Source organism: Notolepis coatsorum (genome assembly GCF_963971535.1).
Source record: "Notolepis coatsorum genome assembly, chromosome: 2".
NCBI lineage: Eukaryota > Metazoa > Chordata > Actinopteri > Aulopiformes > Paralepididae > Notolepis > Notolepis coatsorum.
In genome coordinates this window covers 84,772,447-84,786,186 of record NC_140166.1, presented here as the reverse complement: position 1 = coordinate 84,786,186, position 13,740 = coordinate 84,772,447, and the positions used below count along the sequence as shown (strand labels likewise).

The window sequence follows — 13,740 nt, the reverse complement described above, 5'->3', positions numbered from 1 at the left end:
ACATTCCTCTCTTACAAAGTTGTCCATGATTAGCAGTCGTTCTTCTGTAGGTTAGCTAGTTTTGTTGACGGAAGTTACAACTGTGCTTTAGACTCACTGCATGCAATCACTGTGCCCAGCCGGTGGTTGTTCATCAAGAAAATAGTTCAGTGTCTCAGACCCACTCCTATCCGAGCTCCGGGAGGGTCATCAAAGAGAAGCCGCCTAATCTCAGTCCTTGCCCCACATTGGTGGAACGAACTTCCCACCACAGTTAGGACAGCCGAAACACGACCAATCTTTCGCCGTCGCCTGAAGACACACTTCTTCAATCAATGGGTCTCATTCCCGAAATCTTTTCAAAGATATATTCTGGAAGACTTTATTTTTTTTTATAATAATAACCTTCTTACTGTCATGCACTCTTCCTAATACACTAACATACACTCAACACTTCTGTAGCACTCAAGTCTGAACACTTTGATGAACATTGTTACTCAGCTGATAAAGTTGTACCCTTCCTGCTGACTTGTCGTACAAATCTTGTAAGTCGCTTTGGATAAAAGAGTCAGCTAAATGACAAAATGTAAATGTAAATGTGTCTGCTTTGAAAATGAAAACTTCTCATTTTACATTGCTATTGGTCAGTGGTAAAAAAATATAAACTGTACTAATATAACAAAAACTGTATAAAAATAGAACACTAAAAGCACATTTAATAACAATTACAGATTGTGGTGACCTTCTTGGTGCTATAAACCGACCCGTGTACACCTCATCTCAATGTCCCCTGCGCGTCTATACTTTCCGCAACGGAGCTCGGTTTCCGGGTTCCTCTGATTGGCCGCGACCCCCACGTGACCTGCGCTAGCACGCCCCCTTATCCACCGCTGCCGCTCGCCGCTGTGTTTGACGCTCGCTTCCTGAGTCAAGAAACGCGCCACTCAGAGTCAAGAAACGCGCTGTTGGTAACACCACCCACTTCAATGACAGAGCTCTCTTGTTTAATAATATTGTCGCGTCATCTTAATATGCTGCTTATGCAGTTATCAGCTGTATTTGGCATAGACGCCTGAGTCAAGAAACGCAGTCATCTTAATCTTAATATGCTGCTTATGCAGTTATCAGCTGTATTTGGCATAGACGCCTGAGTCAAGAAACGCTATTGTCGCGCCGCCACTCTGAGTCAAGAAACGCAGTCATCTTAATATGCTGCTTATGCAGTTATCAGCTAGCTGACTAAATGTAAATCTTATGCAACGCCAGTCAAGAAACGACCGCCTCAGCAGCATCACGCATCAACTGTAATGTGGAGTGGACTTAAACATATTTACAATTAGCATTTTATAAAGTAGAACTGTAATGTTTACTTTCTCAGTCAGCGCTAAGTGCAGCATAAAGTCAAGTCCATGCCGCTCATGCCGCTTCTGCCGCGCGCGCGTCAACACACAGGCGAGCGTCAACACACAGGTGAGCGTCAACACACAGGCGAGCTGTAGCGGCAGCGGTGGATAAGGGGGCGTGCTAGCACGGGTCACGTGGGGGTCGCGGCCAATCAGAGGAACCCGAGCTCCGTTGCGGAAAGTATAGACGCGTCCCCTGCAGGGAGTTCCATGATTCAGGAGCTCAGAAGATTGATTGATTGAACATTTTATTAACAGACTGCAGAATGGGTACAATACAGTACGGCTCAATAAAAAACAAACTGCTAAGAGGATGCAGACCAGAAAAAGACTTTCGTCTTGTTTACACCGGGGTCCCCCATTTTCAATTCATCATGACATTTATGACATACACGACAAACAGATATACAGAACTGTGTAGTAAAAAGAGATCATAAAAAATATATACATCCGAAGGGGAAGAAACTGTACATTGGTGGGAAGGAGTGGGAGGAAGCATACATTTATTTAATCCCACCCCTAAATTTTCAATCTCAATTCTTAGGGAGAAAAATCGTGATTCACATTTTAGCAAGAATCCTGCAGCCCTACTTTGTAGTGTGGTAGTGAAAGTGTTAACACTTTGTAGTGTGGTAGTGAAAGCGTTAACCCTTTGTAGTGTGGTAGTGAAAACGCTAACGTTTGTTACTGGTCAGTATCGTGAAATGGATCCCAGACAAAGGAGGTCTTCTGACGAGGGGCTCCAGTGTGTCCCCAGGGACGGCTCCTCGGCCACACGCCCTTCCAGACGCCAGGCCGGACCGCACCGCTCAGCCTTGTCATCCTACAAGACGGAGCCGGGTAACTGGACAACTTATTGTTGTGTGTGTATCCTCAAATTAATAAAAATAACACACCAACATTATGGGAAATGCACTTACTTCCTTCTCCAGAGTCAGACAAGAAGACGGATATAAATGTCCTCTATGTGCGTTCAGTAGAAAGCTATCCGGCTGCAAGCCAGCCTAGCTTAGCACAAATTAATGGAAGTGGATACGGACCACTAGCCTAGCTTAAAACTCCGCTGAGGTAGGCTAGCTGGTCCTCACCATTAACTTGTGCTAAGCTGGGCTAGTTTGCAGCCAGATTGCTTTCTATTGAACGCATAAGAGAGGAAATTGATATCTTATCTTCTTGTCTGACTCCGGAGAAGACGGTAAGCGCATTTCCCATAATGTTGGAGTGTTACTTTAAATTAAGCTGCTCATGAATAATCTTTTCATCAGATATCGCCTACGTTTATGCAAATGAGGAGATTGAGTACGAGGCCAAAGAGAAATACAGGATATGGAGAAAAAGCCGGAACAACAGGTAGCCTCAGTTTACTACACTCACAAATAAACACCTCACTGTACAGAAGCATTGAAAACAAGGTGAAGCATACAAATATGTCACCCATCTTCCTCGAAGCGCGACGGAGGTTCCGAAGGTCCCAGTGGTGTGTTTGGAGCGTCTGAAGATCCTGGTGTCTAAACTCCCTCCACACGGGCGGCGACAGAGTGATCCTTTACCGGCAAGTGAAGTGGAAAGGAACGGAGCTGTCCCACAGCAGAGGGCCTGGGGAGACAGGAGGGCCGAGGTAGGTCTCCTCTTACCTCCTACCGTACACTCTTATATCCTTGGACTCTGTCCATCAATCTGCCCTCAGATTAATCACTGGCGATAGATATGACACTCATCACTGTGTCCTTTATGAAATTATGAGACGGTTGGATGGCCCTCTCTGACGGAGGTATTTGTTCATTTTAAGGCCCTTATTGGTAAGCTACCTCCTTATACTACATAATTATTGTTAAGCTACCTCCTTATATCACATCATTATTGGTAAGCTACCTCCTTATACTACATAATTATTGTTAAGCTACCTCCTTATATCACATCATTATTGGTAAGTTACCTCCTTATATCACATCATTATTGGTAAGCTACCTCCTTATATCACATCATTATTGGTAAGCTACCTCCTTATATCACATCATTATTGGTAAGCTACCTCCTTATATCACATCATTATTGGTAAGCTACCTCCTTATACTACATCATTATTGTAAGCTACCTCCTTATACTACATCATTATTGGTAAGCTACCTCCGTATATCACATCATTATTGTAAGCTACCTCCTTATATCACATTATTATTGGTAAGCTACCTCCTTATATCACATCATTATTGGTAAGCTACCTCCTTATATCACATCATTATTGGTACACTACCTCCTTATACTACATCATTATTGTAAGCTACCTCCTTATACTACATCATTATTGGTAAGCTACCTCCTTATATCACATCATTATTGGTAAGCTACCTCCTTATATCACATCATTATTGGTAAGCTACCTCCTTATACTACATCATTATTGTTAAGCTACCTCCTTATACTACATCATTATTGGTAAGCTACCTCCTTATACTACATAATTATTGGTAAGCTACCTCCTTATACTACATCATTATTGGTAAGCTACCTCCTTATACTACATCATTATTGGTAAGCTACCTCCTTATATCACATCATTATTGGTAAACTACCTCCTTATACTACATCATTATTGGTAAGCTACCTCATTATACTACATTATTGATAAGCTACCTCCTTATATCACATCATTATTGGTAAGCTACCTCATTATACTACATCATTATTGGTAAGCTACCTCCTTATACTACATCATTATTGGTACGCTACCTCCTTATACTACATCATTATTGGTAAGCTGCCTCCTTATACTATATCATTATTGTAAGATACCTCATTATACTACATCATTACTGGTAAGCTACCTCATTATACTACATCATTATTGGTAAGCTACCTCCTTATACTACATCATTATTGGTAAGCTACCTCCTTATACTACATCATTATTGGTAAGCTACCTCCTTATATCACATCATTATTGGTAAGCTACCTCCTTATATCACATCATTATTGGTAAACTACCTCCTTATACTACATCATTATTGGTAAGCTACCTCATTATACTACATTATTGGTAAGCTACCTCCTTATATTACATCATTATTGGTAAGCTACCTCCTTATACTACATCATTATTGGTACGCTACCTCCTTATACTACATCATTATTGGTAAGCTACCTCCTTATACTACATCATTATTGTAAGATACCTCATTATACTACATCATTACTGGTAAGCTACCTCATTATACTACATCATTATTGGTAAGCTACCTCCTTATACTACATCATTATTGGTAAGCTACCTCCTTATACTACATCATTATTTGTAAGCTACCTCCTTATATCACATAATTATTGGTAAGCTACCTCCTTATACTACATCATTATTGGTAAGCTACCTCCTTATACTACATAATTATTGGTAAGCTACCTCCTTATATCACATCATTATTGGTAAGCTACCTCCTTATACTACATCATTATTGGTAAGCTACCTCCTTATACTACATCATTATTGGTAAGCTACCTCCTTATACTACATAATTATTGGTAAGCTACCTCCTTATACTACATCATTATTGGTAAGCTACCTCCTTATACTACATCATTATTGGTAAGCTACCTCCTTATATCACATCATTATTGGTAAACTACCTCCTTATACTACATCATTATTGGTAAGCTACCTCATTATACTACATTATTGATAAGCTACCTCCTTATATCACATCATTATTGGTAAGCTACCTCATTATACTACATCATTATTGGTAAGCTACCTCCTTATACTACATCATTATTGGTACGCTACCTCCTTATACTACATCATTATTGGTAAGCTGCCTCCTTATACTATATCATTATTGTAAGATACCTCATTATACTACATCATTACTGGTAAGCTACCTCATTATACTACATCATTATTGGTAAGCTACCTCCTTATACTACATCATTATTGGTAAGCTACCTCCTTATACTACATCATTATTGGTAAGCTACCTCCTTATATCACATCATTATTGGTAAGCTACCTCCTTATATCACATCATTATTGGTAAACTACCTCCTTATACTACATCATTATTGGTAAGCTACCTCATTATACTACATTATTGGTAAGCTACCTCCTTATATTACATCATTATTGGTAAGCTACCTCCTTATACTACATCATTATTGGTACGCTACCTCCTTATACTACATCATTATTGGTAAGCTACCTCCTTATACTACATCATTATTGTAAGATACCTCATTATACTACATCATTACTGGTAAGCTACCTCATTATACTACATCATTATTGGTAAGCTACCTCCTTATACTACATCATTATTGGTAAGCTACCTCCTTATACTACATCATTATTTGTAAGCTACCTCCTTATATCACATAATTATTGGTAAGCTACCTCCTTATACTACATCATTATTGGTAAGCTACCTCCTTATACTACATCATTATTGGTAAGCTACCTCCTTATATCGCATCATTATTGGTACGCTACCTCCTTATACTACATCATTATTGGTACGCTACCTCCTTATACTACATCATTATTGGTAAGCTACCTCCTTATACTACATCATTATTGGTAAGCTACCTCCTTATCCTACATCATTATTGGTAAGCTACCTCCTTATACTACATCATTATTGGTACGCTACCTCCTTATACTACATCATTATTGGTAAGCTACCTCCTTATACTACATAATTATTGTAAGATACCTCATTATACTACATCATTACTGGTAAGCTACCTCATTATACTACATCATTATTGGTAAGCTACCTCCTTATACTACATCATTATTGGTAAGCTACCTCCTTATACTACATCATTATTGGTAAGCTACCTCATTATACTACATCATTATTTGTAAGCTACCTCCTTATATCACATAATTATTGGTAAGCTACCTCCTTATACTACATCATTATTGGTAAGCTACCTCCTTATACTACATCATTATTGTAAGATACCTCATTATACTACATCATTATTGGTAAGCTACCTCCTTGGTCCTTGAGGTTCCCCGAGTTTGTTGGGAAAAGGGTAAATCTGCATTTCACTATGACGCCTCTAGCTCACCGAATGATATCCAACAGTCCCTAAACATTTTTATTCTCCCCTCTGTTGCAGAATCTAAGACCTTGAACACTAATTGTCGATCAAGTTGTACATGTTTTAATTTACGTGTTTTTGTCTATACCCTGTGTTGTGAAGGATCAGATTAAACCGAATATATATATTTATTTATGGATATATATTGAATAGTATTTGTATATCGTTTGATATCCCTTGTATATTCCTTGTACATATACACGGAATATTCCTTTATTCTACTACAGCCCATAATAGTTCATTCTCTTATTGGACAAAAGGACCAGGCGCCAGGGACCAGCCCCTGGCGTTCAAGTTCAAAGGTACCGACGAGACATGCCCTTACTAGCCCCGGCTCCGCGCAGGAATACGGCTACCGAAAGCAGAGTGGCCCTATTTGTTCACCGTGCATATAAATATGGCGCAAGAAATGTAGAATTCCTCTTAGTCCTTTACCCTTCTACCCAACTAAGTAACAGAACGTGAAGCCTCACCCCACGATACCGCGTGCGGTGTAGTATGGCCTGTTTGGCCTTAGAATAGCAGTGAGACCTCGTGCGAATTAATAGCTGAATTGCCAGAGTTTGGCACCGTATTTCTATTAAGTAATAATAGTCTATTATGTATGGTGCATCGTGCGGTTAGAGTTCTAAAGTGAGCAGCACCCCCATCGCTTCCTCGTGTTATCTAGAGTCTTAACCAGGTTGGGCAGACCACACGTGGTGCTTTCATCCGAGGAGTTCTAGGCGAGGACCGAGTGGACCTGTACATTGGATTACCTACCCGACGACTGCTGAGCCCTATGCGGCATGGAATATATATTTGCTTTGGTACTTTGATTTGTGGAGCGGATAATCGCCAACACCGGTGAGTGTTGGATCTACCCCGAAAGGAGTCAAGGTGAGACGGCGCTCAGACCAGACTGAGGTCGCCTCGCTTCTTCTTCACTGTGGAGCTACAGCTACAGCTACAGCCTACAAGAGAGCCAAGGTGTATTCATCTGTGGATCAAGATTCTACTGCACTGTCTTCTGTACGTGAAGTCTCCCTAGAAATCGTTGACCAGACGGGATACAGCCGACGGCTCTCCTACCCCCCCTACCGGCCTACAACCGGGAGGACCCCTACAGTATATCCAGCTATAATCATTAAGTGACCATAGATATAATTCCCTAAGAGCCAGGTTGTATACTTGCTTCCTGCGTAACCAGAGATTGGACATTCAGTGTTGATTTGCCTACGAGTACTCATTTGCCTTACAAGAGCATTCAAATCATAAATGTAATGGTGAATATTATATGTACCTTTTGCTATATATTAAATATTTGATTATTATTATTATTATTACCTTTGTGTGGACCTGGTTTCATGGTGGGAAAGTGTTCATCATATTTAGATATTGTGTACTGTATGGCCAGTAGTTAAAGTACATAAAGCGGTAGTGGTTTAATGATACCATACTTATCAATACAGTCAGGGAATTGTACCCCTCAGTTACACCCTGGTCTTGTTGTCTTATTGTTGTGATTTTATATGCTGAGATTTCTATGCTATATACTGTATATTTATGATTGCTTATCTCTGTATGTGTACTCGACATAACTGTAAATTAGGGAAACCTCAGTTACCTTTCGAGTAAATGGTAAATGGTGCATTTATATACCGCTTTTATCCGAAGCGCTTTACAATTTGTTCCTCACATTTCACCCATTCACTCACATTATTCACACCCCGACGGCGGAGGCGACCGTGCAAGGTGCCGACCTGCTCATCAGGAGCACTTAGGGGTCAAGTGTCAAGGACACTTCAACATGTTGGCCGGGAGGAGCGGGAATTTAACCAGGAACCTCCAGACGACTGCTCTACCTCCATCGCCCTATGTCGCCCTATCGAGTAAAAATATAGGTTTGAAAGGAAATTAAACACCACTGCTCATATAAGCGATATGACTTCATATTATTACATAGCCACTATTATTATGATTTACCCTGGAGCTGTAAGAAAACTGTGTTTATTTCTGCTCTGAGCTTCCTCAGCTGATAGCCCCCGGGCAACTACTCTAGTTACACAGCTAATCAATTAGGGAATAAGGACTCAAGATAGATTGGCCTATTCTTGGATGGATTTATGGGTCCCCAGACATCAGAGACAATACACAAACGGGTTGGTAGGCAGCCAAAGAGAGAGGGGATGCTAGTAATTTATTTATTCATTTCAAACTTTTGCTGTCGTACAATAGGAACTGGCAGACGTTACTGTAGTAAATCACTTGGAACAGTGTACTAATGCAAAGTGTAGCAAGCTATGTTAGACCATCTAATTCAGTTTTTTTTTTTTTTTTTTTTTTACAAAACAGTTGACAGATATAACGCTTTGCTTAGTGGTAGACAATGAAACATTTACGTTCCTAGCTAACATTAGCTGTTACTGCTCAGTTTTGAGTTAAAGTTTGAGTGTGAGTTTTAGTCGATGTGAGATATACAGTATTTAAAGGTAGAATCTGTAATGGCATCAAACAGCGGCCTCTAGGCAAAAGAGCTTCGCTTGGTACTACACTTTGTTTACTTTTTCGTTTTGGACTGTGGTGTGGGTTGGAGTTGAGTGGGGACAGGTTGCTACGGCTGGCTACACCTCAGGCTCTGAAGAGAGAGGTCTGGAGAAATCACAGTATAATAAGTTACTAAACTCCAAACCACACATCAAGTGCAGTACCAAGCGGGGCTCTTTTGACTCGAGGGTGCTGTTTGACAACATTACAGATTCCACCTTTAATCAAGTCAGTCAAGTCAAGTCAAGTCAAGAGTTTTATTTGTCACGGCATTAAAGGCATACAGTGAAATGCGGGTGGTCATGCCTGCAGCGATTGTGCAATAATACAAGTAATAAGAATAAGACATAACAGGTTTAATGTACATAAAGTTTAGTTAGTTTGTTCAATTTGAAACGTGTTTCTCCAGCCAGGATCAAAGCACAGTCCCTTCAATCGTCTCAAACCTGCTGACAAATATCAAGCTTGGGGTTTGTAATGAATCTAGCAAGTAATCTGTCATTGTATTAAACATACTGTATGTTTTGTTCTGTTCTGTGTGTGTGTGTGTGTGTGTGTGTGTGTGTGTGTGTGTGTGTGTGTGTGTGTGTGTGTGTGTGTGTGTGTGTGTGTGTGTGTGTGTGTGTGTGTGTGCGTGTGTGTGTGCGTGTGTGTGTGTGTGTGTGTGTGTGTGTGTGTGTGTGTGTGTGTGCGTGTGTGTGTGTGTGTGTGTGTGTGTGTGTGTGTGTGTGTGTAGGGGCTAGCCAGAAGATCTAAGACCAAAGGCACCACCCTGTCACTAATAACACCACCATACACAGACAAACTGAGGCGAAGCACCAGCCAGCCTACCACTCCTCTGACCACCAGTGAGTTCCACAACCAAGAGAGACGCGGCCCCTGTGAAGAGCTCCCCCCGCCGGCTCCATCCACTGACCCCGCGCCTGTCTCTCAGCTTTTCCCCGTGCCCGACCTCGACTCCGACTCGGATCCCAGGTCGGCTTCGGAAACGGAGCCCGCCGTCTCCGATCCGGAGTCCGAACCGCAGCTTGAATCGGACCCGTCGCTGGATTCCGACCCGCATCCCGAGTCTTCGTCCGAGGCTGACCTGGAGTCAGCGGCCGACGAGGCGCCCTGTGAGGCAGACCCGGGATCAGATGTCGGAGTGGGATCGGAGAACTGTGAAGAAGTGGACGCCGACGTGGAATCAGGCGACGCCGACGTCGAGTCGGACCTTCAGCCCGACTCCGATCCCGGTTTTCACCGTGAGGCCGATTCCGACATGCTATCCGACCAGCCCCCGGATTCCCAGGGCTCCGTCGAATCCGTGCCGGATCTAGAATCGGACCCCGATTTTATTACCGATGAGCCGCAGCCGCTCCGCTCCGACCAGGAGTCCCCCTTCGGCCCGGGCCAGAGCGGCCTCCTGATGGCCAACCCGGACGAGGCCCAGAGCGGGTCCGACGGGGCGGAGGAGGCTCGGCCTCTGCAGGACAACGCGGAGATGGAGAGCGAGGACTTCTGTGCCGTGTGTCTGATCGGAGGGGATTTGCTGTGCTGTGACCACTGTCCCAAGGTCTTCCACCTGTGCTGCCATGTCCCCACTCTACTCAGCTTCCCTAAGTAAGGTTCTCATGCTGTTATATTAACCCCATCTGTTATGCCATGACTCCATTAGCTGTGTTCAGCCTGGCCGGGGTTAGCCATGGCCTAGCATGGTATGGTTGGGTTTGTGTCTCCATTACATGTAGCTGTGTTCAGCCTGGCCGGGGCTAGCCATGGTCTAGCATGGTATGGTGTGGTTGTGTTTTTGCCTCTTGTGTTTGCATTTATTGTAAACTCTCCGGTTGCTAGGCAACCTTTAAAAATGCACACCACCAACTGTGGTACACAAGCTAAACTATGATGATTACAACAGCCAGGTCTGGCCAGGTTGTGAAAGGTGACTGTTCTCAGCCGTAGTTCAGCCAGGTTTGGCCAGGTTCTAAAGACAATGGAGAAGCACACCGTGTGCCAGAGTAACGGAGGTCCGTGAGTACTGTATATCCACAGTCACGATAAACGTGTGTGTTGAGAAGTGACTGTGGCAGTAAGTTAAGCGAGTTAAACTCACTTCCCCATAACAGGGTTAATAGACACATAGATACGGTACCCAGGAGTGAATTCACCTCTTAGTGCAGCGGTCTATGTTGTCACCCACGGCGTGGGAGACCCGTGTTCGACTCTCCCTCGGGGCATCGACATTTAATACACAACGCAGAGGAGTCTGATACGATCTGTCACACCAGACAGACCACAGCACGGCTAAACCCTGGCTAGTGGAGACGAGGCATTACATGCAGTGTTAATTTAGTCAACGAGATGTCACGTCAATGGAAATCATGTGACACTAACGTGACTAAATGACTCATGCAATGTCGTTGACTAAAAACGACGACACAAAATGTAGTTTACTAAATAAAATCTTGCCAAAATCTCTCTTCGTTTTAAGACGAGATTAAATAATTATAACTTTTAGAATAATTCATGTTATTATTATTGCAGCATTTCCGTTTCCTATGTGTGCAGCACAAGCGCTTTGATTAATTTCCTTCCCCGAATTATTTGTTCTTAGCCCGCATTCTAGATAGCAGTAACTGCACACGGCATGGGTTTAATGCCCACTCTTCCCCAAAACAAAACCCCAAGAGGGCGCGCAACTCCACCTAATAACGTCAGCATCAATAATAACATAGTGTAGCGCCGAAGAATAGGAGTCGGAGGCGGGGTGTCGAAAGACACCGCTAAACGTTTATTCAACATCAACTTCAACGTCAACACTCTGTTTACTTGCTACTTGCTAGCTAACAGGAACTTGTTTGCCGACAGGAAAGTAACAAACATAATTGTCCGTGCGGAACCCTTATCCCCAACACATATTTCCGTGGGTGAACATGTGTTGATCCACCACAATAGAACACATTAAATAGCTTGCATAAGTCTAACCAGCTAGCACTAACGTTAGCTTTTTTTGTTTAGAAAAAGCTCACACCAATTTATGAGGCTGTAACTGAGTGGCGAGACTAAACAAAAAAGACTAAATAGAAACTAAACAAAAAGGACTAAAATGCTCAGACCTGTAGTTGACTAAAACTTGACTAAACGAAAAATAGATAAGTGACTAAATATGATGAAAACGAAAAAGAGCATTTGAGACATGACGACTAAAATAAAAAATAGCTGATGAAATTAACACTGATTACATGTCATCAAGAGATGCGCCGATATGTTTGTTTGATTCTTTTTTTACAGCTGATATTGACTAATCCTGATTACAATTGTTGTACGAATGTTTGTACAAATGCAGCTGCAAAACAGTTTTCAGATGAATTGCCTTATTTTCAGATTAATCAATGGGGGTGTGGGATTAAACAGTGGGTTACACCCACTAACAAATAAAGCACACAACTATGTAAATTAATCAAATTACCTGAAACACCTTGGTACTGCGATTCTATTGTTCACTTGGCACTTGTATTAAGCAACACACTCCCAGTAAAAAATACAGACAGACAGATACAGTTGCCATATGCTGCTATTCACCTGGCACTTTAAAGTACCTTGCACTTTACAATCATGTGCAATATCGTCATTGTATATTTTGATGTCTTTCTAACGACTGTATAATGTTTACACTACTGCTGTTTTTAACTGTGTCATGTGTTCTTATGTATGTATTTTATTGTATTTTCTGCACCATTAGAGTGGCAAGTACACTTTTGTTATATGCTATACAAATAAAAAAGGCTGATTCTAATTCTGAAAAAATACAGACCGACCGATGCAGTTAGTCCAAATCCCATCAGGGGGCCTTTCTGTGTGGAGTTTGCATGTTCTCCCTGTGTCCGTGTGGGTTTCCTCTGGGTACTCCGGTTTCCTCCCCACACCATAAAGACATGCATGGTAGGCAGGGACTACAGATGGAAACTAGCTCATTAGCAAATTCTGGCACATTTACATTGATGTGGAAACTGAAGATGTTGATTAATGTGCACTGTCCCTGGGTATTTTTTTTTATAAATAACTTAAAGGAATACGCCAACTTTTTGGGAAATTAGCTTATTTGCCATCTACCCTGGAGTTAGACAAGCAGATACATACCCTTTTCTTCTCTGTGCATGTATTATGATTAGGCTTAGTGAACAGCCACACCGTTAGCCTAGCTTAGCGTCATTCACTGGAAGTAGGTGTTCCAGTGTAATAATAATAATAATAATAATAATAATAATAATAATAATAATAATAATAATAATAATAATAATTAATAATAATAATAATAATAATAATAATAATAATAATAATAATAATAATAATAATAATAATAATAATAATAATAATAATAATAATAATAATAATAATACACTTTATTTGTATAGCACCTTTCATACAGAAACTGCAGCTCAAAGTGCTTCACAACAGAAAAAAGACATGCAGGCATAAAATGAGCACATAAAGTGCAGACATATCAAATCAAAAATTTTCACATTAGGATCTAACATCCCAACAGGCCGCCTTGTTTATGGTTTGATTGCGTTTTAAATAGACAATAATAAAAAGAGTAAGATAAAATAGACAGTAAAGTGCAAAGTAGTGCAATAGTGCAATGCAATAAAATAGTAGAATAGAATAGATAAAAAATAGTAATAATTTACAGTGCAATAAAATAGTTCTGGATTACTGTTCAACAGTTCAAAGTCGTCTCTGTTTGGTATCCACA

The 13,740-nt window shown here is 41.3% G+C and overlaps 1 protein-coding gene across 1 annotated transcript in view; it reads left to right on the top strand.

Annotated features, from left to right (window-relative positions):
* Positions 1-13,740, top strand: part of trim66 (tripartite motif containing 66) — a gene marked incomplete at both ends in the record, with an annotated part of 52,132 nt that overhangs the window by 33,795 nt on the left and 4,597 nt on the right. The window contains 4 exons of the mRNA XM_084308246.1: positions 2,078-2,222; positions 2,648-2,732; positions 2,832-3,000; positions 9,742-10,607. Coding sequence (XP_084164372.1) covers positions 2,078-2,222; positions 2,648-2,732; positions 2,832-3,000; positions 9,742-10,607 — 1,265 coding nt within the window. The remainder of the gene's footprint in view (positions 1-2,077; positions 2,223-2,647; positions 2,733-2,831; positions 3,001-9,741; positions 10,608-13,740) is intronic.